This window comes from Oryctolagus cuniculus, chromosome 8 (genome assembly GCF_051225735.1).
Source record: "Oryctolagus cuniculus isolate XC-2025 breed Fujian yellow rabbit chromosome 8, ASM5122573v1, whole genome shotgun sequence".
NCBI classification, from domain to species: domain Eukaryota; kingdom Metazoa; phylum Chordata; class Mammalia; order Lagomorpha; family Leporidae; genus Oryctolagus; species Oryctolagus cuniculus.
Window position 1 is genome coordinate 40,191,734 of NC_142874.1, and position 23,456 is coordinate 40,215,189.

General features: G+C 42.3%; 1 protein-coding gene across 1 annotated transcript in view; it reads right to left on the reverse strand.

Moving 5' to 3' along the window:
- Positions 1-606: 606 nt before the first annotated feature.
- Positions 607-23,456, reverse strand: part of DCHS2 (dachsous cadherin-related 2) — a 237,902-nt gene continuing 215,052 nt past the window's right edge. The window contains exons 17-20 of the mRNA XM_089302325.1: positions 11,127-11,257; positions 8,731-9,017; positions 7,721-7,853; positions 607-5,401 (exon numbers count right to left, since the gene is read on the reverse strand). Coding sequence (XP_089158451.1) covers positions 2,778-5,401; positions 7,721-7,853; positions 8,731-9,017; positions 11,127-11,257 — 3,175 coding nt within the window. The 3' untranslated portion in view covers positions 607-2,777. The remainder of the gene's footprint in view (positions 5,402-7,720; positions 7,854-8,730; positions 9,018-11,126; positions 11,258-23,456) is intronic.

Consider the following 23,456-nt stretch of genomic DNA (forward strand, 5'->3'; position numbering starts at 1 on the left):
TTTTAGTTTTTGTACTTAATCAAGAGAACCAAAAGTAACAGAGCCTATGTTTGGATGGAATTAACTTTAAAATTAATAATCAGTTTTCATCACTGTGACTTCTGGAGAGCTTAGGGCGGGGTAAAGGAACTGTCTCAATTGGACATCTATTGTAGACTAAATATGTCCACATACCAGTGGTGTATAGTACATTTTCATATTTTTAAAAACAATTAAATGGTCAAATCCCTAAAGATCCAGCATTTTTCCCTTTCTTTGCCCAGGAATCTGTTTTGGAAGCCAATTCAATGATTACTATTAGGACATGGAATTTTGATATCCATTTGGTCCTGATTTACACCAGTATTTTTAAGTCTGCCAACAAGAAAATCCAGAATTCCAGGCAGCCAAAATTCCATAAGAGACAACTGTCTTTTATTTTATCGCTCATGAATTTGGGGCTTAATATGATTTTCCACTAACAAGTTCTGTGCCCCCCCCCCCCAGAGTGCTAAAGCCTGTGTATAGATCAGCAAAATAACATGGAATGTATGAGGCAAGTCGGTATTGAACTTGAAGGAGAATTGTACAAATTATACTGTTTACATAAGAAAAGAGACACTCTAGTTGAAAGGGCTGACAAATGATTTATTCCAAACACTTAACCAGCATGTTCACATTTTTACGCTCAACCCCACTTGTTTGGCACTGGATGCAGAATTAATAAAGCCATCAATTAAAAACCCACTAAAAATTGGTAAGGAGCTCTAAATACTTTGTCTTCTGTTTTTAGGGAATGGCTAGAAAAACTACAGAAAAATCACAGGCAGATAACTTAGGGAATAACTCTTTTTAAGCATAAGGAAATGAAGATCCTGTTTAATTAAAAAAAAAAAAAAACCATAATGGTCTTATTTACCAGAAATTAGTTTGCTATACATAAAACTTCCATACATAATTAGAAAGCAATATAGAATTTCTTCCTATGTTCAAAGCAATCTTTTGTAAAGAGTCAGAGATAATAAATATTGGAATACTGAAATAATTAAATGTTTTTTAACAAAAATCGGGAAATATTTCCCAGATTCCATAAAGAAAAGGAGGAGACAGTATCAGTCCTGAAATATTTAAAAATTCCACACCTGTACCACCTTCCCTAGGCTTACAGGCTTATTCAAAATCCTTCATGTTTTATACAATTTATAATGTCATTTTATATGCTTGTTTTGAATTTGAGCCAGCAAAGAAACATAATAAAAGGTAATAACAGCACCAAAAACCATAGATTTTTTTTTATCTACAAATCTAGATATCAAACACTGCACCTGTAATGCTATTTTAGTAAAGAGAAATTATCTCACATAATGTCACAGGTGAGGCCCGGGGGGGGGGAAGAAAATGTGACGTAAATCTCTCTGCAGCAGAAGCGCATCCTAACTGTGAAGAGCACCTGACCAGACATCTCTTTCATTTCCCACCAGAATCCCACAACCGTTATCCTGAACCCAGCTGTGGTGCCAACCAGGGCAGGATGAGCTCTGCACTGTCTTCTTCAGTCTTCCTGAAAGGGAAAAGAACTTTGGACGATTCTCAGGCTCACCAGTGAGGACAGAGCCTTAAATCTGAGCACCATTCAACATTACTATATTTCTGAAATAGTAACTGTACAAAGCAGTATTATTGGAACCACGTTGCCAAAGGCTCCATCTAATGACAGTGAGAGCTAAACAAGTATAAGCAGTTGGAACAAAGACTTCAGGCATCATTTCTTCATGTTTATAGTAGAAACACTTATATAAAAAAATCTTCATTTAAAAATATATTGCTAAATTACTCTATGAAATTTATAATTAGCTAATAACATAATTTTATCTACAAAAACTTGGAAAACTGACATTTAGTGGATAAATTATTCCATACCCAAACTTACTGTACCCAGAAGAAAATAAGATGAAGACATTTCTATAAATTAATCTCGGAAGTTGAATGTCTGTACCCGTACCATGTGACAAGACAGAGCATGGAAAAAAACAACAACTCATCATTCTGTTTGTAAAGAAGGCCAAGGTCACGTGTCTCAGGTGCCAGCCAACTTTGTAAGCATTGCTACTGTTGATTCTGGCCTTCTATCAAGAACATGCGTTTCTGGTACATTTAACGAGGAATGTGCGTCTTATTTGGTTCACCCTATGGGCAGAGAAATATGACCATTTTCATTCTTAATTTCTCGTTAGGTTTTCCAAATGAAATTCATCACACTGAAAGTCGAATTAGGGCTGCACTCCCCAGGTGTGGTGTCTGAGGCAAGTGGAAAGACATTATTGCTAAAGGAATCAGTTCCTCTTGAAACTTAAAGCATATCCCTCCAGATTTCCCTTCTTTGTTGCTTTCTGCCCTAAACTCACCCCCCCTCTAGCCCTTACTAACTGGTAGTAGAGACAGCAGTGCGATCAGCATAATGGGACCCAAGCGCACAGCACTTCATCTCCGTATACGCATTGTGACAGCCAGTCAAGTTCACGGTGCCCTTTGGAAACCTCATCATCCAGAAAGCCAGCTGTGACAGAATATACATTACCTGATAGCCACAGATGTGAGTCCTGAGAGGAAAACATAAAAGATTCAAGGAGAAAATAACTTCTCATTAAGGCTAGGAGAAGCTTTGAGAAACGTTACATGGGAGACTTTAAAAACCCTGTCTAGATCGTATCGCTTGCTTTTGGAGAATAAGCTTGCTTGAGCATGTTGTGTTCAGTCACTCGTGGCCATTGGGGAGCAGGTGCATTGTCACAAGTGTCTTATATTTGGACTTCATCTTCTGCTGTAAGCTCTTGGCAGGTCCCGCTCACGTGTGCTCCTGAAGCTCCTCCATCTGACAGCAGTGGCGACGTGGCCGGGGTCTGCACGGTCAACAGGGAAAGCGAGGGAGAAAAGCTGGGAGTCATGGCCTCTGGCAGAGAGCCGAGGTGGTAGAGAAGAGGGGAGCGGGGGTACCTCTGAAGCAGCGGCCCTGCAGCTGCAGATGGCATTCTGGGTGGCACTGCCTTAATCCCAGGCTGGGCTATTGCAGTTATCAAAGGCGGTGGGAAAACAAAAGATCTCTTCTCCTTTGGAATGCTGGGTGTATGCAAATGCTCATCCTTTAGTTTTGCTATGTCATTAAATACTGAGGCCAGGGACTGGAACTTGGGTTCCCAGCTGAGGAGACAGTCCCAGGTGGAGTTGCCCCTGACCTCGCCATCAGATGTTCTCGGAGCTGGAGGAGCTGACCCTCTTGCTTCCTGGTCACCTGACATAACCAGAGAGTCTCTGCTGGCATCCACTGGCATGCCCTTTTTGGCCTCTCTCCTCTGAAGGGTCTGGGGTAACACGTTCTGCTGGGCACAGGGGGTGCTGCCGTCACCTCCCCCATCTCTGCCCTCAGACAGGTGGCTGATTTCTGTGGCTTCGGCCGTGACCATCACATCGGTGTCCCCAGACAGGCAGGAGAGCTGGTCCGAGTCCCTGGGGATTCCCGAGTCGGGCACCCTGGACTCTCTGTCACCCAGTGCTGAGTCCAAGTCCTTTCTGTAAGGGTGCTCATTGATCCTTTGGATTTCCTTATCCTCTGCCGTCTCTCCTTCCACAGAGCAGTGTCCGCTGGAGTTGGAGTGCCTGTACAGGGTGGCCATGTCCTTCTCCATGACACTGATCAAGCTCAGCCACTCGGGCGTGGGGTCCGCAGGTCCCGTCTCAGCTCCACAGTCTTGGGCACCGTGGAAGGCCTTGAACACGCTGGCGTCCCCCGTCAGCCTCAACGTGGCATCTAAGGACGGTGATGTTTTCTTCTCCCTGGAATGGGTGACTGCGTCTTTTTGTTTGTGTCTTAAAGTCAGCGCAATCAGAGTGCAGACGAGTAACAGAAACACGAAGAAGGAGACCGCGAGGCTGATGGAGAAGCTGCCGTGGGACACTGCGGAGTGCTGCCCCGCAGGGGAAAAAGACACGTTCACAAAAACTGTGCACGACGCGAACTTGGAGTCCGCCTTGGGGCTGTGAGCGATTATTTTCAGTTCCATGGTGTCGTCTTTGCTGACTTGACTTCTGAGGAGGGGCATGGCTCTCACCAAATAAATACTTCCAGTAGTTTCGTTTACTGAAAAGAAAGGAGAAGCCGTCCCAAGGGAGTAAAGAACGACTCCATCGACGCCAGCGTCTGCATCTGAGGCCTCCACTCTGCCAATCGGCTGTCTCACTTCCTTCTCTTCTGGGAGGCTGAAGAAATACTGATCTTGGGTGAAAACGGGTTCGAATTCGTCTAGCCCCTCGATATCCACCCAAACTGTCATGGAAGCTGCGGCGTCGCCTTTGTCTTTGGCCTCCACCGTGAGGCAGTACTTACTGCCGTTTTCGTAATCGACGGCCTGCTTAGCATGAATGTCCCCCGTGAAAGGGTCAATGAGGAAGAGGCCATGACCGGGAGGCGCTCCGTGAGCGCCAAAACAAGGTGCCACGATGGAATAGGTCACCTCCCCGTAGGGACCCGCATCGAAATCCAAAGCATTCGCGGAGCACACGGTGGCGGGCACGGGCAGGTTTTCCGGAACCACACAGTGCAAGCTTGAGAGCAGAAAGTGAGGCGCGTGGTCGTTATCGTCTAGGACGTTGATAAACACGACGGCAAAAGAAAAATGTTCCTTCTCATCGGAAGCTTGGACAGTTAAAGTGAATCTGATCGTTTCTTCATAGTCCAGGGGTTTCATCAGGTAGAGAACCCCCGTTTCATCTTCTAAGCGGAAATGTCCCTTCTCGTTTCCAGAGATGATACGGTAGACGATGTTCGCGTGTGAACCGACGTCAGCGTCATCGGCCGAGACCACTGTGAGGTGACTCCCGAGAGGGGTGCTCTCCTTGACGTGGGCGTGATACTTCAGACTGCTGAATTCGGGGGGATTATCATTGACGTCCAGGACTTCTACTGATACGACGGCTGTGGCGCTCAGCGCAGGGCAGCCACGGTCAGACGCAAGAATGACCAGCCGGTGAGAGGCAGCTGCTTCCCGGTCTAGACTGTGATGCAAGACGAGGTGACCAACTTGCTGATAAGGATATTCGGCGTGAGTGAAACTCGTTCCCACGTGGAAACTGTTCTGTGCATCCCCACTAAGGATGGAGTACTCCACGTACGTGTTTTCCCGGGTCCAGTCTCGGTCAATGGTTGAGAACGTGACAAGCGTGCTTCCGACCAGAGCGTCCTCACTCAAGCTAAGATTATAGTATTCCACTGTAAACTCAGGGGCATGGTTATTGGTGTCTTGAATTTCTACCTCCACTGCTGTGAAAGCCCTCAGGTTAGGAATTCCACCATCACTGGCTTCAACAAGAAATTGAATAGTTGATATTCCATCCAGAATTAATACAGGACGGATAGTGAATATTGTGCCTGGAAAACAAGGGATACATTTCAGTGTTGTGAAACTGAGTTTTCATGATCCATTTAGTTGGCAAATGCTCACTATCCACATAGGCTCAGTACCTTGTCAATTTTTGAAACATTTAAGATCTACAAGTAATATTCAAGGCAACCACTGCATGAAATACACATACTGCTTAAGGCTGATTTTGCCACACATTTCTGTGAGTTTTCCTTTTCTATAGCAAGTTGTTCCATTAGCTTGTTTTCTTAGAAAACATGTTGTTTGAAAAATGTGCACCTCACTCTACCATCCTTAAATATATGAATAGAGATATTCTGGCATAAAGCTATTTATCCTGGAAATGCTGACTGGTGCTTACTCTAGTGTTATGATAGGAGTACATGTGACAATGCAGAATTATAACTATTGCTTAATCAGCAAGTGGATTTTTCCCTTACTGATGAGGTATATTTAATATCCATTAGGTATCAAATAAAGAAATATATAATTTCTACAAATAGAAAAATGTGAGCATTTATTTTTATAAGATAACTGTGCGTTAAGCATAGGAATATGGAATGCTGCTATTTAAATACCGCACGTTAAGTAGAGTTTGTGCCAGTGAACTAAATTGACCTGATAATGTAATAAAAACATTCTAATCAGTACTTCATTGGAAAGCTTTTGATAACATGGGTCAAGGGAAAGTGTGCTAAGAAATGCCTGTTCAGAGGGATCACCTTGCAATACACAGATTTGTTGTGGCCAGTGAAGCACTTACCATCAGCTGAGATGAGAGGGAGAGAGAAGCCAACTTCTTGACGTGTTTATATTCGTGCAGTAGACACTCATGCATAGGCTACGTGGCAACATCCACTTGTTTCTCTCTTTACAACACCTCATGGGCCTCATCCTGGGAGGTCATCCCGAGGCTAATTTTAAATCAACTCTCACTCCTCTCACTCGGAAGCTGATGCAAGGGTGGGAAGAGATGGGAACCCACAGTGGGATATGCCTGATGGGACATAGCTTGATAATTACCCATCTTTATCACATTTATCTTTTAATGTCCATTCACTTTGTAACTTTCCCTCATACTGCCTCATTGTTCTTATCCGAAATCACTTGCCTAAAGGCATTGCGCAGCCGCGAATGTCTTTCTCCCTGATAAGGATACAAAGAGCCTGGGAAGGCCTCAGGTAGAGCAGACCACCACAACAGTTCATGTCAGTAGAGATGCTTGAACAGTTTTCCATTTTGGGTGACTCTCGTCTGTATTGAACATATGCTGTTATTATTAATATGTGCTTTTTACTTGGCTTACAAAAGAAGCTTCCAAACCCCAGTGATGTGAAGTCCTCAGGACTGAATCCTTTGGGCACTCTTGAGCCTCGTGCAGGCCTGAGGGCACTGCCGGACTCTGCTGGACTGGACACTGGGTACCGGGTATTCGGCACCCTGGGCTCGGAAGTGCTGAGCACACATCAGCATTCACCCAGTGCCTTCTGTTGTCCAGCCCTGAGGTGCTGGAGAAGAGAAGCAACACGGGTGGCTGCTACTTCACCACTTGACATAAGAGAATTTTTTTTTAATTTTAATTTTAATTTATTTTTTGACAGGCAGAGTTAGACAGTGAGAGACAGAGAGACAGAGAGAAAGGTCTTCCTTCCGTTGGTTCACTCCCCTAATGGCCACCACGGCCGGTGCTATGCCGATCCAAAGCCAGGAGCCAGGTGCTTCCTCCTGAAGCACTTGGGCCATCCTCCACTGCACTCCCGGGCCACAGCAGAGAGCTGGCCTGGAAGAGGGGCAACTGGGACAGAATCTGGCGCCCCAACCAGGACTAGAACCCAGGGTGCCGGTGCCGCAGGCAGAGGATCAGCCAAGTGAGCCACGGCGCTGGCCAACATAAAGAGAAATTAAAAGGTGGTGCTCGCGATTCCAGGGAGGAGAGGTGGGGACTATTTAAGCAGCATTTGGATGCAACGATTTTGAACAGCCCTCGTCTCGACTGTTGAGGAACAGTGTTTTTTTTTTTTTTTTCTTCTTACGATTTGTTGTTGAACCCTTCACTTTGTGTAGGGTTAATCCTATGAGTATAAAGTTAACTGAAAATAGATCTTTGTAAAAAAAAAAAAAAGAATGAGAATAGGAGGGAGAAGAAGGGCGGAAGGTGGGCAGGGTAGAAAGTATCACTACGTTCCTGGTTCTGTATATATGAAATACATGAAATTTGTATACCTTAAATAAAGTTTTTAAGAAAAGGAGCATTTGGAAATGGTTGTTTCAGGTTTCTACCCTGCAACTCCGGCTTACGAGCACCAAAACCACGACAGATAACCTACCATTCACTGGGTCAATTGCGAATTCCTCAGCGGAGGAGAGCAGCCTGTAAGAAATGTTCTCTTTGCTTTCCAAGTCTGTGGCGGACACAGTCAGCACTGAGTACCCCAGGGGCACCGACTCAGGAACTGTGACCTGGGAGATGGAGAGGGAAGGGCATTGTGCTTAAAGGCAAAAGAGTATTTTCATGAACAGGCCCTATACAAGACGACCTCATTTTCTTAGACATATTAATGCTTAGAGCTGACACACTGAAAAAGATTATGTTCAGAGTTTCTGGATTCAGAAATAAAAACTTCTTTTCAAAAGTTCAGTTTTGATTTTTATTATGAAAAATCTTCCTTCCAAGTTATTTTTGAGCAGAAGATAGTTTAGTGCACTCACTAACACAATGCTTCATTTTGCTTCTGTATGTTGCATAATTCAAGTAAGCCCTCACCAGAAGATCACAGCTTAGGTTGGTTCCCCAATGTGTTGACACCTAAATCTTGAATTTGCTACATTCAAGAGTCCTGGAGTCCATTTCTGAGTACTCAGTGGTATTCTATCGTTTCCCTTACTTCTATCAACTTACACTACGCTCTAAAAAACAAAATTTCCACTTCCTGGTTTTGCTCATGATTTGTTTCTGTAAAATGTTTACATTCAAAAAATACACTTAAGAAAGAATTTCCCCAAATGAACTACAGAGAATTCAAGCTCCCTATTATCTTATCTGTGGCTTTGCAAATGTTAGACAAATTCCAATTTTTATAAACAACTGTACTCCAATTCCTACAAGCTAAAAAAAAAATGATGTGAATACTTAATAAACTGAACTGAATGAGACAGTCAACTCCATTTGCTGTTATAGCCTGCACATCATTAAGTATAAAACTTGCAACATTAACACGGGCACTAAAAACAGTGAACACTATCCGCCCAAGTTAGTCTGCCAACAAGGGAAAGTTTATGCTCTTCTCTGTCCTCGCCAGTTTGGGCTGTGCTTTCAGCACCTCTTTAAACTCTTTACCTGATAGAAATCTTGAGAAAATATCGGGGGGTTGTCATTGACATCCAACACATGGACCGTGAGCGCTCCCTTTGTGAGGTGCACCCAGTCGGAAACTTGGATGAGCAACTCATGTTTAGCAGCTTCTTCAAAATCCAGAGTTTTCACCAGCACCACGTCTCCAGTGGTCTGATCAATAGCGAACTTGGTTCCAGGATCACTCTCGTTGGCGAAATTGAAGACGAAAGCTGGATTCAAATCCACATCATGAACGGATACCCGAGACACAATCAGACCAGGCAAAGAATCTGAAATAGTCATGACCAGTGTCAGCCTCAATTAAAACCCACCCTGTGAAATGCACGTCTCTGATAGTTCAACCCCAGCATGTTCAAGTCCAGCGTGATTTGCTCTTTCCTGGCATGATTTCTCATACAAAGCTCGTTTATGAGCTGAACAAAAACTCTGAAGAATTTATGAACCCAATAAAAATGAAAATATCCCATGGAGTTGGGAATTGAGGAAGCAGGGTATATTCACTTTTTATATGACTTCCTTCATCACCTGTTTACAGCACAACTCTGGGGAAAAGAAACATTCTAACCTACTTGTTTATTCTATATAGTTTCTATATCAGAATCACATATTCATGGGGGAAGTGCGTGGGGAAAGAGTAAACTTAAAAATACAAAATACAAAATTTTGAAAAGAAGGTCATATCTCCATGAAAGTATTTGGAACTGCAATATTATTTCCTTAGACTTATTTTCATAAAATTACTTCTTTTGGAGTGGCAGGTATACTGCCTTCTTCTCTTTAGTCTGACTCAAAATTCTTAAGCTGTCAGAAAGACAAAGTATATATAGTACAAGTGTTAAAAGCAAATTCCTGATATTATTCACCAAAAATATAACAAAAGAGATGACATGCTCAGGGTCTCCACATGTATTCTGGAGCATAAAATGCCCATGAAAGGGATTTTTTTTTTTTTTGACAGGCAGAGTGGACAGTGAGAGAGAGAGACAGAGAGAGAAAGGTCTTCCTTTTGCCGTTGGTTCACCCTCCAATGGCCGCCGCTGCAGCCGGCGCACCGCGCTGATCCGATGGCAGGAGCCAGGAGCCAGGAGCCAGGTGCTTTTCCTGGTCTCCCATGGGGTGCAGGGCCCAAGCACCTGGGCCATCCTCCACTGCACTCCCTGGCCACAGCAGAGGGCTGGCCTGGAAGAGGGGCAACTGGGACAGAATCCGGCGCCCCGACCGGGACTAGAACCCGGTGTGCCGGCGCCGCAAGGTGGAGGATTAGCCTATTGAGCCACGGCGCCGGCTGGGATTTTGTTTTTAAGCTGACAGATGTGGTGTAGGTGGAAATAAAATGCCAAGCTGCTCAGGAGAGTTCTACTGAGTAAAGATGCGTAATTTCAGTTGTCAGGTTTGAACATTCTTGACAGGCACCCACCAACCCTTACCCCCCATTCAGTATGTTTTGATTTATGCGGTTCATTCTTGTGATACATTTCTATTGTGCACATCACCATATTCTAAATTTAACACATGTATTTAAGAATAGTACCTTAATAAAATCAAATGGAAATATATCGGATAGGTGAGAAGCAAACCTGGAGAATTTATTTTTATTTGTAAAATGTAATATTTGTAGAAATTCATTTGGATGTAGATTTCTGGAATGCATTCTTAAAAAATGATGCTTATAATTTGTCTGCAAAATGAGCATAACAAAATGAATGAGTTTGGTGTTAGGCGTGAGAGAGGCACATGAGGGCCCATAACAGTTTTCAACTTCAGCTACAAGGAGTTGGGTTGAGTTTTACCAAGGCAGCCTGACCAGTGACCACTTTGGGTTCACAGACTGTGGAGTCTTCCTGTAACCCACAGACCAAAACAATTTAGATTAATGTGGGCCACTTAAAATCCATATGTATTAACTTCCATCATTAGCATGGTCCAAATGTTGCAGTTGTTACTCTAGGGGAACATGATGGTTTTTTGCAACCAACATCCAATTCCCTTCACTCATTGTCATGCATATCCTGCAAAGATGGACAAAGTTATGAGTCTGAGAACATTGATTCTTCTGACAAGATTCACGATGGTCATCACAGTCAACACAATATGTTTCTTCATACAGTAGGTTTAATTTTTTTTAAAACATGCATTTAAACAAGTGCTGTGAGAAATGTTGGTTAGAGCATGGGGACTTGGCCCTCTGCTGATCTGAAAGCAAATCCTGGCTTCCCCAAGGAACTCCTCTGACATCTGATATTTAACTTATGATCGTACGTTTTCTGTTCTGTGCAATGAAGGCAAAAGTATCTAGCTTGCATGGTTGTTGGGAAACAAAACAGCAAATGGTGTTATAGAACTTGATCACAACCACTATTCCAAATTGCCACACTTACCTTCTGCAATTTGCACTGCTTCAGAGATGAGAAAAGACGGGGCATTGTCATTTATGTCAGTCACTTGTATGTTGATCATAGATGTGGCTGAAAGTCTGGGCATCCCTCTATCTGTGGCTTGCACAGTCAAGCTGGTTTGGGAAAGAATCAAGGAATGTTATCCACTATCCAGGAATTAGAGAAATAACATAAATATTACATATTTACTTGAAGACTTAAAACTGAGCTGCCTCGCTGCTTTTACTTCTCCTCTGGCTTTTTCTAAATGGCATCATTGAAGATTTATTTCATAAGAATAGTAGCCTGAAATTTATTTATTTTTGACATGTTTAGAGAACCAAATCCAGCAAGCTTCCAGGGATCAGGAGGCATTAATGTCAAAACAAATGGACCTTTTTTGGGAGACAGACTGAAAAATTCAATCTTGTTCTACTAGCAACAACCAAAACACTACCAACACCAATACCTGCACTTTGGGGAAGCTGACTGCTTCCACCTGCTGCTCTTGGCCTAGTCATCGCTCCCTTATTCCATCTGGCTGTACCAACAAAGGACAGCACCACTAAAGGCTTGCTTTGTACTGAGAGTTTTCAGTTCTAAGTAACAACTCATGCAAATCACAGAATTAAGCAAGATGCAGCCATTATGAATGGACACACAAAAGATACATGACTGGCTATCACTGTGAACTAGAGGCAGGAGTCCACAATCTGGTAGAATTCACACACAGTGATTTGACGTCTTAGATGAAACCACGACAAGCCTTTCCATCAACTGAGCTGTAGACCTTATCACCATCTTCAACTTGTCCTTTCTCTCACCATGCTTCCAATAGCCAATGAATAATTAGCCTCATTGGTTGTATTTCCTTAATATCACTTGGATGAGTGTTCCTATCTGCATCAGCTCCATGTTCAGGGATTCAGGTAAGGTGATAAAAAACAAACAAACAAAAAAAACCGCTATGCCTGGGATTGAAGGATTCCCTAGGATATGGGACTTGGATTCCCTAGGATATGGGACTTGGAGTTTTTCTAAAACCAGGAAAGTCGAGGCAAACTGGGATGTGGGACTTTCAGTACCAAGTCCAGGAAAGCACTGGAAAACTAGGAAAAGCTGGGGTCCCTGTAGCCACAGCCCCTTCTCACTCGTACTTGGTATGCTATATATGCATTCTATCCTTTCTCGTATGAAATAGTTACCAATTTACCAATCTCCTTATTTCAAATTTCACCTGCTCTTACATCTCCCCTGCTTAGCATCTCAATTCTTTTACCTAAAGTTCTAATTTGCAAACCCAGTTTCCCCCATCCCCCACACCACCACTTCGAAAGTGTTTCCTTTTACATGCTCCGCGCATGTATAGATGACCTTGTATGTTCTGGCTTCTGCTGGAAGCCCTATCTTTACACCTGCTTGGTCTTTCTGAGCTCACATCTCTGACATCAAAGATTTCACTGACTGCTCATCTGATTTGGAAGCCCTTTTACCTATTCCCTCCATGCTCTGTACATTCTTTTTGCAGAGTAGTCATCACACTTTAGTCTTCTGCCTGTTCTCTGAGTTCCATCAGGGCAGGTATCTGCCTTATATTCTTTTCTTTGATAAGTGTTGAATGCTGCTTTCTCAAGATTTGCCATGGGTTATACATGTAGTACACATGACCAAACGAGGCAATAAGCCCAGGTCCTTCTCTCTTGCAAAGTTGCATTGCACTGTAGGATGCTCCTTTACAAGCTTGTCTTCCTGTGTATTTATCACATACTGGATGTATGGTGATGTGAAATCTTGGCTTATTTTTTGCCACCCTCTAACACTAGCAAGTCCAGGAGGGTGGCTAAGAAATAACAGATGTCAACCAAAGATGCTCCTTAGGGGCTGGCATTGTGGTACAGCTCCATAAGTTGCCGTTTGTAATGCTGGCATCCCATATCAGAGTGCCTGTTTGAGTCCCAGTTATTCGCTTCTAATCTAGCTTCCTGTTAAGGTGCCTGGGAAAACAGTGGAAGATTGCCCAAGTACATGGGTCCCTGCCAACCATGTAGAAAACTAGAATGGAGTTCCTGGCTACTGGCTTCAGCCTGGCCCAGCCCTGGCGGTTGTGCCCATTTAGGGAACGAACCAGTGGATGGAAGATCTCTTACCCCTCACCCCCACCATTTTTCTGACAGACAATTTTTTAAAAAGAGATGCTTTTTATTTTAGAAATGTCATTAGTCTTAGCCAGTGGGGGAGACCCCCTTTTTAAGAAACTGAATGTTGGAGATTGACATACTTCTACTTTCCCTTACATTGTTAACCAAAAGTGTTCTCTCTCTTTCTCTCTCTCTCTCTCTCTCTCTCTCTCTCTTTCCAACACCACATTTTAAAGTGATGCGAAATAAGCATCAATTCTTTCTTGGTATGAGTTCCATTTAACAGCCAATGATCACTGTTTATTAATAGCAGGCTACTTATTGCTTTCTATGCTATCAAAGTTGGGGCATCAGTAGAACAATCATTGGACTTTCACACTTCTGGAAACCAGGGATAATTCCATGTGGCAAGTTTATTTTGTTAGTATCAGTGTCAGTCAGGTACATATGGAAATAGTTTACTCAAAATAATCAACTCATAATGTTTTCTCCCCTGCTGCCTGCCCCTCCCCAATGTCATCTGGAGTCTCGGCCAAGACATCAAAGTTAAAGTTGTCCACTCTTCTACTATATGCATAACCACCCTTGTTTTCACAACATTACAACATCAGGGAGTCTATGTAATGCCTATGTCAAGTTAAAAAAAATGGTAAAGTTCTTTGATTTGGAAGGAAATATATTATTCACTTTCAAAATAAAAAGACAAGAAAAAGGTTTCTCAATGGCTTGAACAACAAATGAAAAATTATGAAGGCAGATCTGCAGAGATTCTACACACAACCTCTGTGAGTACTCAAGCCTTCTGTGACAGCTCCTTGGCAGTCGTTGTGAAACCATTGGTTGTAGCCCGTCCAACTCGCTTCATGTTCCAGGACTGCTGCCTTGATTAGTATTATCAGAGGAGACTGTAAATGAAACTGGGCAGATTCGGAACAGGCCTTTTCTAAGCATTCAATATTCAGAGCATAGTTTTCCTTTTCTACCAACCATGGGAAGTTATGCCTGCAGTGTAAGATGGTACATCAGGCCTTTGACCAGGAAGAACATTTCCTTTTAATGTTATTTGTTTATTTGAAAGAGCGGGAGAGGGAGAGGAACAGCAGGGTTGTGGGGGAGAGAAAGAGAGAGAGAGGTGTCTTCCACCTTCTGGCTTTCTCCCCAAATGCCTGCAATAGCCAGGGCTGGGCTAAGATGAAGCCAGGAGTTGGCAACTCAATCCAGGTCTCCCATGTAAGTGTCAAGGACCCAATGACTTGCGTCATCACTGCTGATACCCAGGATGTGCATTAACAGGGCGCTGGATGTGGAAGCAGGGCCAGTACTCCAACCTAGGCACTCTAAAATGAGCTGCAGGCATCTCAAGCAACAGTTAAATAATCACTACATCAGTGCTGAATCAGTTGGGATCTTTTTTCATTGCCTTAATAGATTCTGAAGTTGTGAGTGGATGATTTCTCAAAACTCAAGTACATCTAAAATGTCTACTAAGAATTTTCTGTTTCCCTTGAAATTCTAAGGAATAAAAATATCAGCCAACATCAGAAACATCTATGCAAAGAATTATAATTTTTGGTTAAGGAGAGCAGGCCAATGTCACAAGTTTTTAATCTCTTCCTTCTCTCAAGATTCCATCAAAATGATACACTTTTTAAATTTGAGATAAGGTCTAAGTCCTTAAGGCTAAAAAGAAAATGGGAATAAATATTAGTAGGTGGAATATGTGAGAAATATCAACAATTTTTAGGAGCTAACAAGCAGATTGAGTAAAGATTGCAGATGAATGTATCAGTACAAATCAGAGATTAAAATGCATTCAGAATGTTCAACACCAAAAGTCTATCCTAAAAGATTTGGGGGATGTTTGTAACGATAGGTAAATGCAGCTTCACTGTGACACTGTACCACTCTTAAGATATATTTATTTATTTGAAATGCAGAGTTACAGAGTGAGTGAGTGAGTGAGTGTGAGAGAGAGAGAGAGATTTTCCATGCATTGATTCACTCCCTAGACGGCTGCAATAGCTGGAGCTGGGCTGACCCAAAACTGGGAGCCAGGAGCTTCTCTTGGATCTCCCACATGGGTGCAGGGGCCCAAGGACTTGGGCTGTCTTCCACTGCTTTCCCGGGTGCATCAGCAGGGAGCTAGATTGGAAGTGGAGCAACTCTGGGACTTGTTTGTGAAGGAACATATGGGGTATCTTTGTCCCTTCCTCTCAATTCTTCTGTGAACATAAAATTGCCCATAAAAATAAAGTCTCAAAAATTGCACTGAGAAGAAGAGAATGTCAAGTGAGAAGCCACGGTCACCCCCAGCAGGTAAGCAAGAGGAGGCTCCAGATGTGGCGGGGGTGGAGTATTGAACTGAAAAGAGGAGGTTGCAATCAGGAAATCCGTGAGGACGTGAACCCAGGCACTCCAATGGGGGATGCAGGCGTGTAAACTGGAGTCTTAACTGGTGGGCCAACACCTGCCCTGGGAGACTATCTTATAACTCAACATACAGAATAATCACGGCCCTCTTGCCCATTGCTATTCCCTCCCAGGCAAAAGAATGACTGCTGTTCATACGCAAGGTAAGCGATCTTGGAGGACCTTTCCTGGAGAAATGAAAGCCCTTTCTCAAAGAAAAGCAAACACTGCAGGCTGATGTTTGCATAGCATCCTACCAGCAGTCAACACCCACTCTGGTTCATCTGAAAGTGAGGAGTGTCAAGCTCTTCTAATCTACTCAGATTCTTTTGAATTTGCTCTTCCCTCACTCATCACCAAAGATAATCACTATTTATAGAAAGCCTTAGGAGAGATCAAAGGAGAAAAGGAGAAAAATGAAACCTAGTGGAGATAGATATTGAAATGAATCAAGAATACATAATAATTCTAGTGAATGTCCTTAGAGAGTTATTAGAAGATAATTCATCCATTAGATAAGAACAGTTTACTTTGAAAAAGATTAAAGGTCAAGAAAGAGCTTTGGGAAGTATAATAGTAAAGAAATAGAAAGAAAGAATAGTATACTATTCCCTCAAATCTTCACTAGAGAAAAAAAAAAGATGGCTCAGAAGACTAACATTATGAAAATATCCCAGAAAAATAAAGCAACAAAAATAGACCAACACACAAAACAAGAAATGGCAAACAGGAAATAAAATACAAACATATACTATCAATCCAAGCAGTCCACACTAGATTGAACTGGTTCCAGGAAAAAAAGGAACAGTGCAAAATAAGCAAGTAAAGCAAAATGAAAAGAAAAAATGGATGGGAAGGAATTATCATTGAAATAATTCAAGAGAATAGAAACACATCTCTGTATTTAAACACAACATTGAGTACTGATCACAGAGACCCACCTCAAAGTGTATAATTACAGTTCTGAAGACTAGGGACAAAGGAATAACTGAGGACCTTCGACATGGAAGGGAGTGAAACAGTTAAAATGGCTTCCGACTTCTCAACAGCAACCCTGGATTTTACAGAATAACAGAGCAATGCCTTCAAAATTCTACAAGACATTTTCAACTTCTATACAACCCATTATATGTGACACACATCAGGGTAGAATAAGGGCACATTCAGTGATGCAAGGAACCATGGAAATCACTTCTGTTGCACTTTTCCTACAAAAAATGGAGATTAAGAAAGAGGAAGATTGGCCGGCGCCGTGGCTCAATAGGCTAATCCTCTGCCTTGTGGCGCTGGCACACGGGGTTCTAGTCCCGGTCGGGGCACTGGATTCTGTCCCGGTTGCCCCTCTTCCAGGCCAGCTCTCTGCTATGGCCCGGGAGGGCAGTGGAGGATGGCCCAAGTCCTTGGGCCCTGCACCCGTATGGGAGACCAGGAGAAGCACCTGGATCCTGGCTTCAGATCAGCGCGATGCGGCGGCCACAGTGCGCCGGCCGTGGCGGCCATTGGAGGGTGAACCAACGGCAAAAGGAAGACCTTTCTTTCTGTCTCTCTCTCTCTCTCTCACTGTCCACTCTGCCTGTCAAAGAAAGAAAGAAAGAAAGAAGGAAAGAAAGAAAGAAAGAAGGAAAGAAAGAAAGAAAGAAAGAAGGAAAGAGAGAGAGAAAGACATGGAATCTGGGAGCCACTGGTCCATCCTAGGGGGAAATAAACCACAGTCATGGGATTTCATCTTGCCAGTAGGCTGGCTGAGCCAAAAGTCCTGCTGGATTGTGAGGGCAGACACTACAGGAACCAGCTCTTCAAGAAAATGGAAGACTTGGTGGAATATTCTATATGAGAGGTATTTAGGAGAGGAGAAGAGGCATGGGATGATGGAGCTGATGGAATGTTTCCCAGGAATCAGGGACATGGAAACAGCAAATGGATAAGTAAAAAGGAAAGATGATAACCAATTCCAGGGGCCTAGGAGAGTCGTGTATGAAAGGAAATGAAATCACACACACACTGCCTGGCTAAAAAGTACACACTTAGATAGTCGTATAATGTAAATATTGCTTATTGACTAACTGAAAAATGGCAACAGGAATAAATAGAGATTTGCAGTGTGAGAAGGTTACCTCCACATCTATTACAGAAGAAAATTGAGAGACAATGACTAAAATTGGAAGTTAGGACACAGGGGTGTTTATTATAATGGAGAAAACCAGGTCAAAATGTCTACAGTGTTGGGTGATGGGCAGTAACTGCTAACTTAGATCTAAACCCACTGACACTCTTTTATACAATTTAATTTTTAAGCGTATATTACTTTGATACAATAAAATATTTGAAACAAAAAATGTATTCAACAGAACAAAATCTTCAACTTTTATCAATTGAATACTTCAAGTTATTGTGATAGAAAACCATCTGGGACAAGCTTATACTTTTGCAAACTTCTTAGGGAATATTTTAAGAGACAATACTAGCGTCAGGGAATCTTTTTCTGCCAAGGGCCATTTGGATATTTTTAACATTGTTCATGGGCCATACAAAATTATCAACTTAAAAATTATCCTGCTATCAATTTAGTGAATTTTGAGGCTGCCTGCGGTTGCCACGGCAGGGTCAGACCAAACAATTTCACAACCTTATATGGTCCATGGGCAGACATTCCCCACCCCTGCAGGCAAAACACACTGTAAAGCTTTGGTCTTTCATGCAGTCCAACCTCCTTCCGTGGTTCCTGTGACAACTATTTTCCTGGATCTTTCTATTCACTAAATCTATGTTATGGTTCCTATTTCTCTGCCTGGCCCTCAGATGGTGATCAATTCTCAGTTTACACATTCTCCCTGGGTAATCCCATTGTACTCCTTTGCCTGGAGGATTCTCAAATCTAAATCTTGAGTGGAGATCTGTTTCCTGAACTTTAGATCGTTATACATCTTAGGCAACTGAAAATATTCACTTTGGCTCTTGTAATAGGCCCTCAACTCAAATTGCCCAGAATTAAAATCATAATCCCTAACTATTACTATTTTATTATTTCCTATGTAGACATTTTCTACAAGGCAACATTCTCTACTCCTTCCTTGTTCAATGAATTCCAATTGTCATCAAATTCTTATAGTCTCATGAGTCAACATATATATGTATATATGTAACATATAAGATATGTTATTTCACAACTGCAAGTTATGGTACAACTGCTAATATTAGCTTATTATTTTTTGTATTTTTAAAATATTCCTATTCACATGTGTGTATATGTGTGTGCATGTGTACTTGAGAAGGAAACAAAGAGAAACAGAGACAGAGGGAGCAAGAGCTCCCATTCATTGGTTCACTCTCAACTGCTGGTAATGGCTGAGACCAGGCCTCTGGGCCAAAGCTGGGAGTTGAGAATACAATCCAAGCCTCCCATGTGGGTAGCAGTGACCCCATTACTTGAACCATCACCTGTTGCCTTCCAGGATCTACATGGGCAGAAAGTTGGAATAGTCAGAGTGGGGAATCTATACCAGGGACTCCAATATGAGACCTGGGTGTCCTAACACACATGTCTTAACTTCTAAGTCAAATGCCCATCCCAGAGCCAACTTTGAAGCATGTCTCTTCCTTCTGTCCTCTAGTGTCATCCATGTAACAGACCTCTCACAGCTGTTTTTTAGGTTAACCAGTCTCATCATGCTAGTTCCCTGCAATGCATCTATTAAAAGATGTTTTTAAAGTAAAGATTTGGGGGACAGTGTTATGGGATAGCAGGTTATTCCGTGGCTTACAATACTAGCATCCCATGTCGGAGTGCCAGTTCAAGTCTCAGCTCCTCCACTTCTGATCCAGCTTCCTGCTAAAGCACCTAGGAATGCAACAGAAGATGGCCCAAGTACTTGGGGCCCTGCCACCCACTTAGGAGACCTGGATGGAGTGCCTGGCTCCAGGTTTTGACCTGGCCCAGATATGGCTGTTGCAGTGGTTTGGGGAGTGAACCAGCAGAAGGAAGATTGATCTCTCTCCCCTACTAACCAACTAATTAAATAAATAAATTGATCCTAAAAAAAATAAAGATCTGAATATCCACTCAACTACCTATATGGCTCACAGAATAAAGTACAATTTCCATCAGATGGCTCTTCAAATTTATCCTATAACCTACCAGTCTCTTTTATGACTCACTTCCTTTCCAGGTGCACTCTGCTGTTTCCTATTTCTAAACACACCCAACACTGTGTGTCCATGCCTTTCCTTAGGCCTTTGCCTGGGATGCCTTTTATTCCCTGTTCCTTTGATAGTCAAAGTACTGAGCTTCCAATCCCAGTTCTGCTGCTTTGAATTTGTGTATTTCGGAAAAGATAATGTGTTACCTTGTATATATAACTGCTTTTTCTCATTTCTCGCACAGTCATAAGGAACATTCAATGGAGAGTACATTAGGAGTCTAGCATCGCTCCTGGCAATAACTGTTCTTCTGACGTTGAATAATTACGCTACAGAACTGGAGTTTTTAAACACTTAAATTATTTGCCTCAATTTGTTTTGCTTATTTTTATTTAAACTCTCTCAAAAGGCCAAAACTCTTGACTGTGGAGTATAACAAGTCTTATATGAATATCAATGTCCTATTTAAATAGTGGCAGGTTTATTTCAGTTACAAGTCAAGTAGCAGAAGGCAGTGATTCAAATTCCATTTCTGTATCTTCACACTTAAACGTGTTATTTAATAACTGCCTGCTATGGCTTATTAACATTCATTTAATTAGAAATCATTCTCTTTTCTGTGTTTTATAAATATACATACTCACGTTTGTCCTTCTAAGTCTCATTCACATGGTGCCATAGGAAGTCTTCCTACGAGCACACATCGGCTAGAACCACGCCATCATGCTTACTAGGTTCATCTGTTGGCTAAACAACTTTAGCCCTCTGAATGTCAATTTCAACAGTCTGTAAATCATGTCTATTATACAAATTCAATTTGACAATGAATGTAAGCAGGGGCTCCATAATTGACAAGTACTGTGATTCTGAACAAGTTTCCTGCCACGAGTTTAACTGGGACTCAATTTCTAAGCTCCCTGACACCAAGGACTGTTTCATTTATTTTTTTAAACTTTTATTTAATATGTTTCATTTATTTTTAATATCCCCAGCCTCATGCTTGGGAAATAGTTTTTACAAATTAAGGTATATCAGGCAGGCAGACAGAATGTATGTAATGGCCTATTTTGTAATTTGTCATCTTTCCACTGAGTTTTCTTAGAGGAGGCATCACATGAAAACTAAAATAATTTAATATAGTTGGCAGAATCATAAATACTTCCTTTATCCTTTTCATTATATATGTAATTTTATTTATTTATTTGAAGAGGCAAAGACAGAGGGAGATCTTCTATTCACTGTTTTACTTCACAAATGCCCACAACGTCTTGAGTCAGGAACTCAATCTGACTCTCCCACAAGGGTGGTAGTGACCCAACTAACTGAGCCAACACTGCTACCTACCCGGGTGTGCAATAGAAGGAAGCTGAAATCAGGAACGGAGCCAAGACTTGAACTCAGGCGCCCTGATATGAGAGGCAGGCATCCCAAGCAGCATCTTAACCACTGGGCTCATGTCTGCCCTTGGTTTTATGTTTCAACACAAAGGACTGAAATTGGTAATATTTCCCTCAATTAGATGAACTAACAGCACTTTAAATAAAGGTGAAACATGTAAATGGCACCTCATTCAAAGCGTTCATCAAATTGTAGCAGATTAAGGAAAAATTGACCTCCATTTTTTATTGTCCTAAATATTAAGGACGTCATTGAAGAGGAACAGAAGCCACAAGGTGAGCAAGAGTTGACAGTGGGTGAGGGGAGAGGCCACATGGCAGGATGCTTAAAATATCTGCTGGCCTTGGTGATGCTGCACACTGTGTGTGTGTGTGTATGTGTGTACGCATGTATGTGTGTGTGCCATGTGTGTGTACACATGTATGTGTGTATGCTGTGTGTGTATGTATGTATGTGTGTTTGCGTGTGGCTCAGTGCCCCTTTCTGGAACAGTGTGTGAGTGGCCCAGCTTCTCTCAGTTCTTGCTTCTTCCAGCCTTGAGTTAAATTCTTCATGGGGAATTAAAGAAAGGTCCTTTTAAATATCGGGGCCAATTTAAATGTTGGGAACATGGAAGCTATGACGCAAATAGGAAAAAGTTGAAAGAAGTTAGATTTCATTGTTAATTAGGCTGCATTGAATGAGAACACTGGAGCAGAAAGTCATCACAATTAGGAAACGCTTCATTCCTGGACTCAACAGGCCATTAGTGGTCTCTGATTCGTGATCACTCAGATGGCAACTAGGCTGAGATTTACCTGCAGCCATCCGTGGAGGAGAAAGGCAGCTTCCGGCTTAAACTTACTACAGAAACAATGCTGCAGCAATCAATTGTTAACAAATTATGCAAGGATCGTAACAATTAATTTCACTAAAATATTGTTGAAAGACATTCCTCAAAGTTAGCACAGAATAAGATCTTAAACTTCTAAAATACTCTTGAAGTAAAATAATTTGAAATATATTAAACAAAAAGACTAAACAATGTTATGTTTAAAGATGGGAGGGTTTTCTGAGGTTAATTAATCCAAGACACCCAGTAACATACTCCGTTTTAATCCGTTCTTGTCGTTCAACCACATGAACATATTGTATTTTCCTCATAAAACATGAAAGTCGTCTGGCATAGGAAAATACTGACGTGTACTCTCCTGTAATCTAGCTTTTCCCCAAACAGGAAGCCTGCTCTGGAGCTTGTATAACTCACAACAACACTACCTGGGTGCAAGTCCAAGTTCAATCCCTAAACAGCTCTGTGACCCTGAGCAAACCACCATACTGCCTGTTAAGTACATAACAAAACACCCAACTGAACTTCCTCTTGAGGTGGTTGTGAGGATGAAATGAAATATAGTAGTTCCCCCTTAACTGTGATTTGATTGTCCGTAATTTTAGTTATCCTCCATCAAAAATAAAAATAAATAAATAAAGCGCAGAAATAAACAATGTATAAGTTTTAAATTGTGTGCCTCCCCAGGTAGTGTGAGGAAATCCTGCACATGTTTTGTGACTGTCCCTTTGACCCACATATCCACTCTGTATACCCTACCTGCCTGTTAGCCACATACTAGCCATTTTAGTTATCAGTTGGACTGTCACAGTATCATATCACAGTGCTTATGTTCAAGTAACCCTTACTTCACATAATAATGGCCCCAAACCACAGGAGTAGCACTGCAGAGGAGGTAAGGACCAGGGGGTAAAACACAGAAGGGCAGGTTAAGCGTGGTACTCACACGTGGTAATGCTGCAGGGCGTATGGGAACTCGGGACATACGGAGTTCAGTATTTCCTGCAATTTCAGGTACCCACTGGGGTCTTGGAGCACAACCCTTGCAGAGAAGGGGGACTACACTATGGTATGAGCAAAGGCTTTCAGAAAAACCACAACATAACCAAAAAGTGTATTGAATTGTACAATGAGAAAGCCACGCCTCTCTCAGACCACAGGCTGGCCAAACACAGTTAACAGTTCATTGTGTTTTCTTCCAGAACTATTCCAAAATGCATGGTCTGCTTTTCCTCAAACAGCCATGTTGGGGAGCCCTATAGCACAGCTTGCTGCTTCCTTCACACAGGGCCAGATCCTAGAGCTCTGCTCCCATCAGCAAGTACACACGTCTCACACCAACTTCTCCTAACAACCAGTTTCATGGGGTTCCACAGAAGGGTTGTGCCAGCCTTCCTTATGCACTCCTCACTCATGGACCTT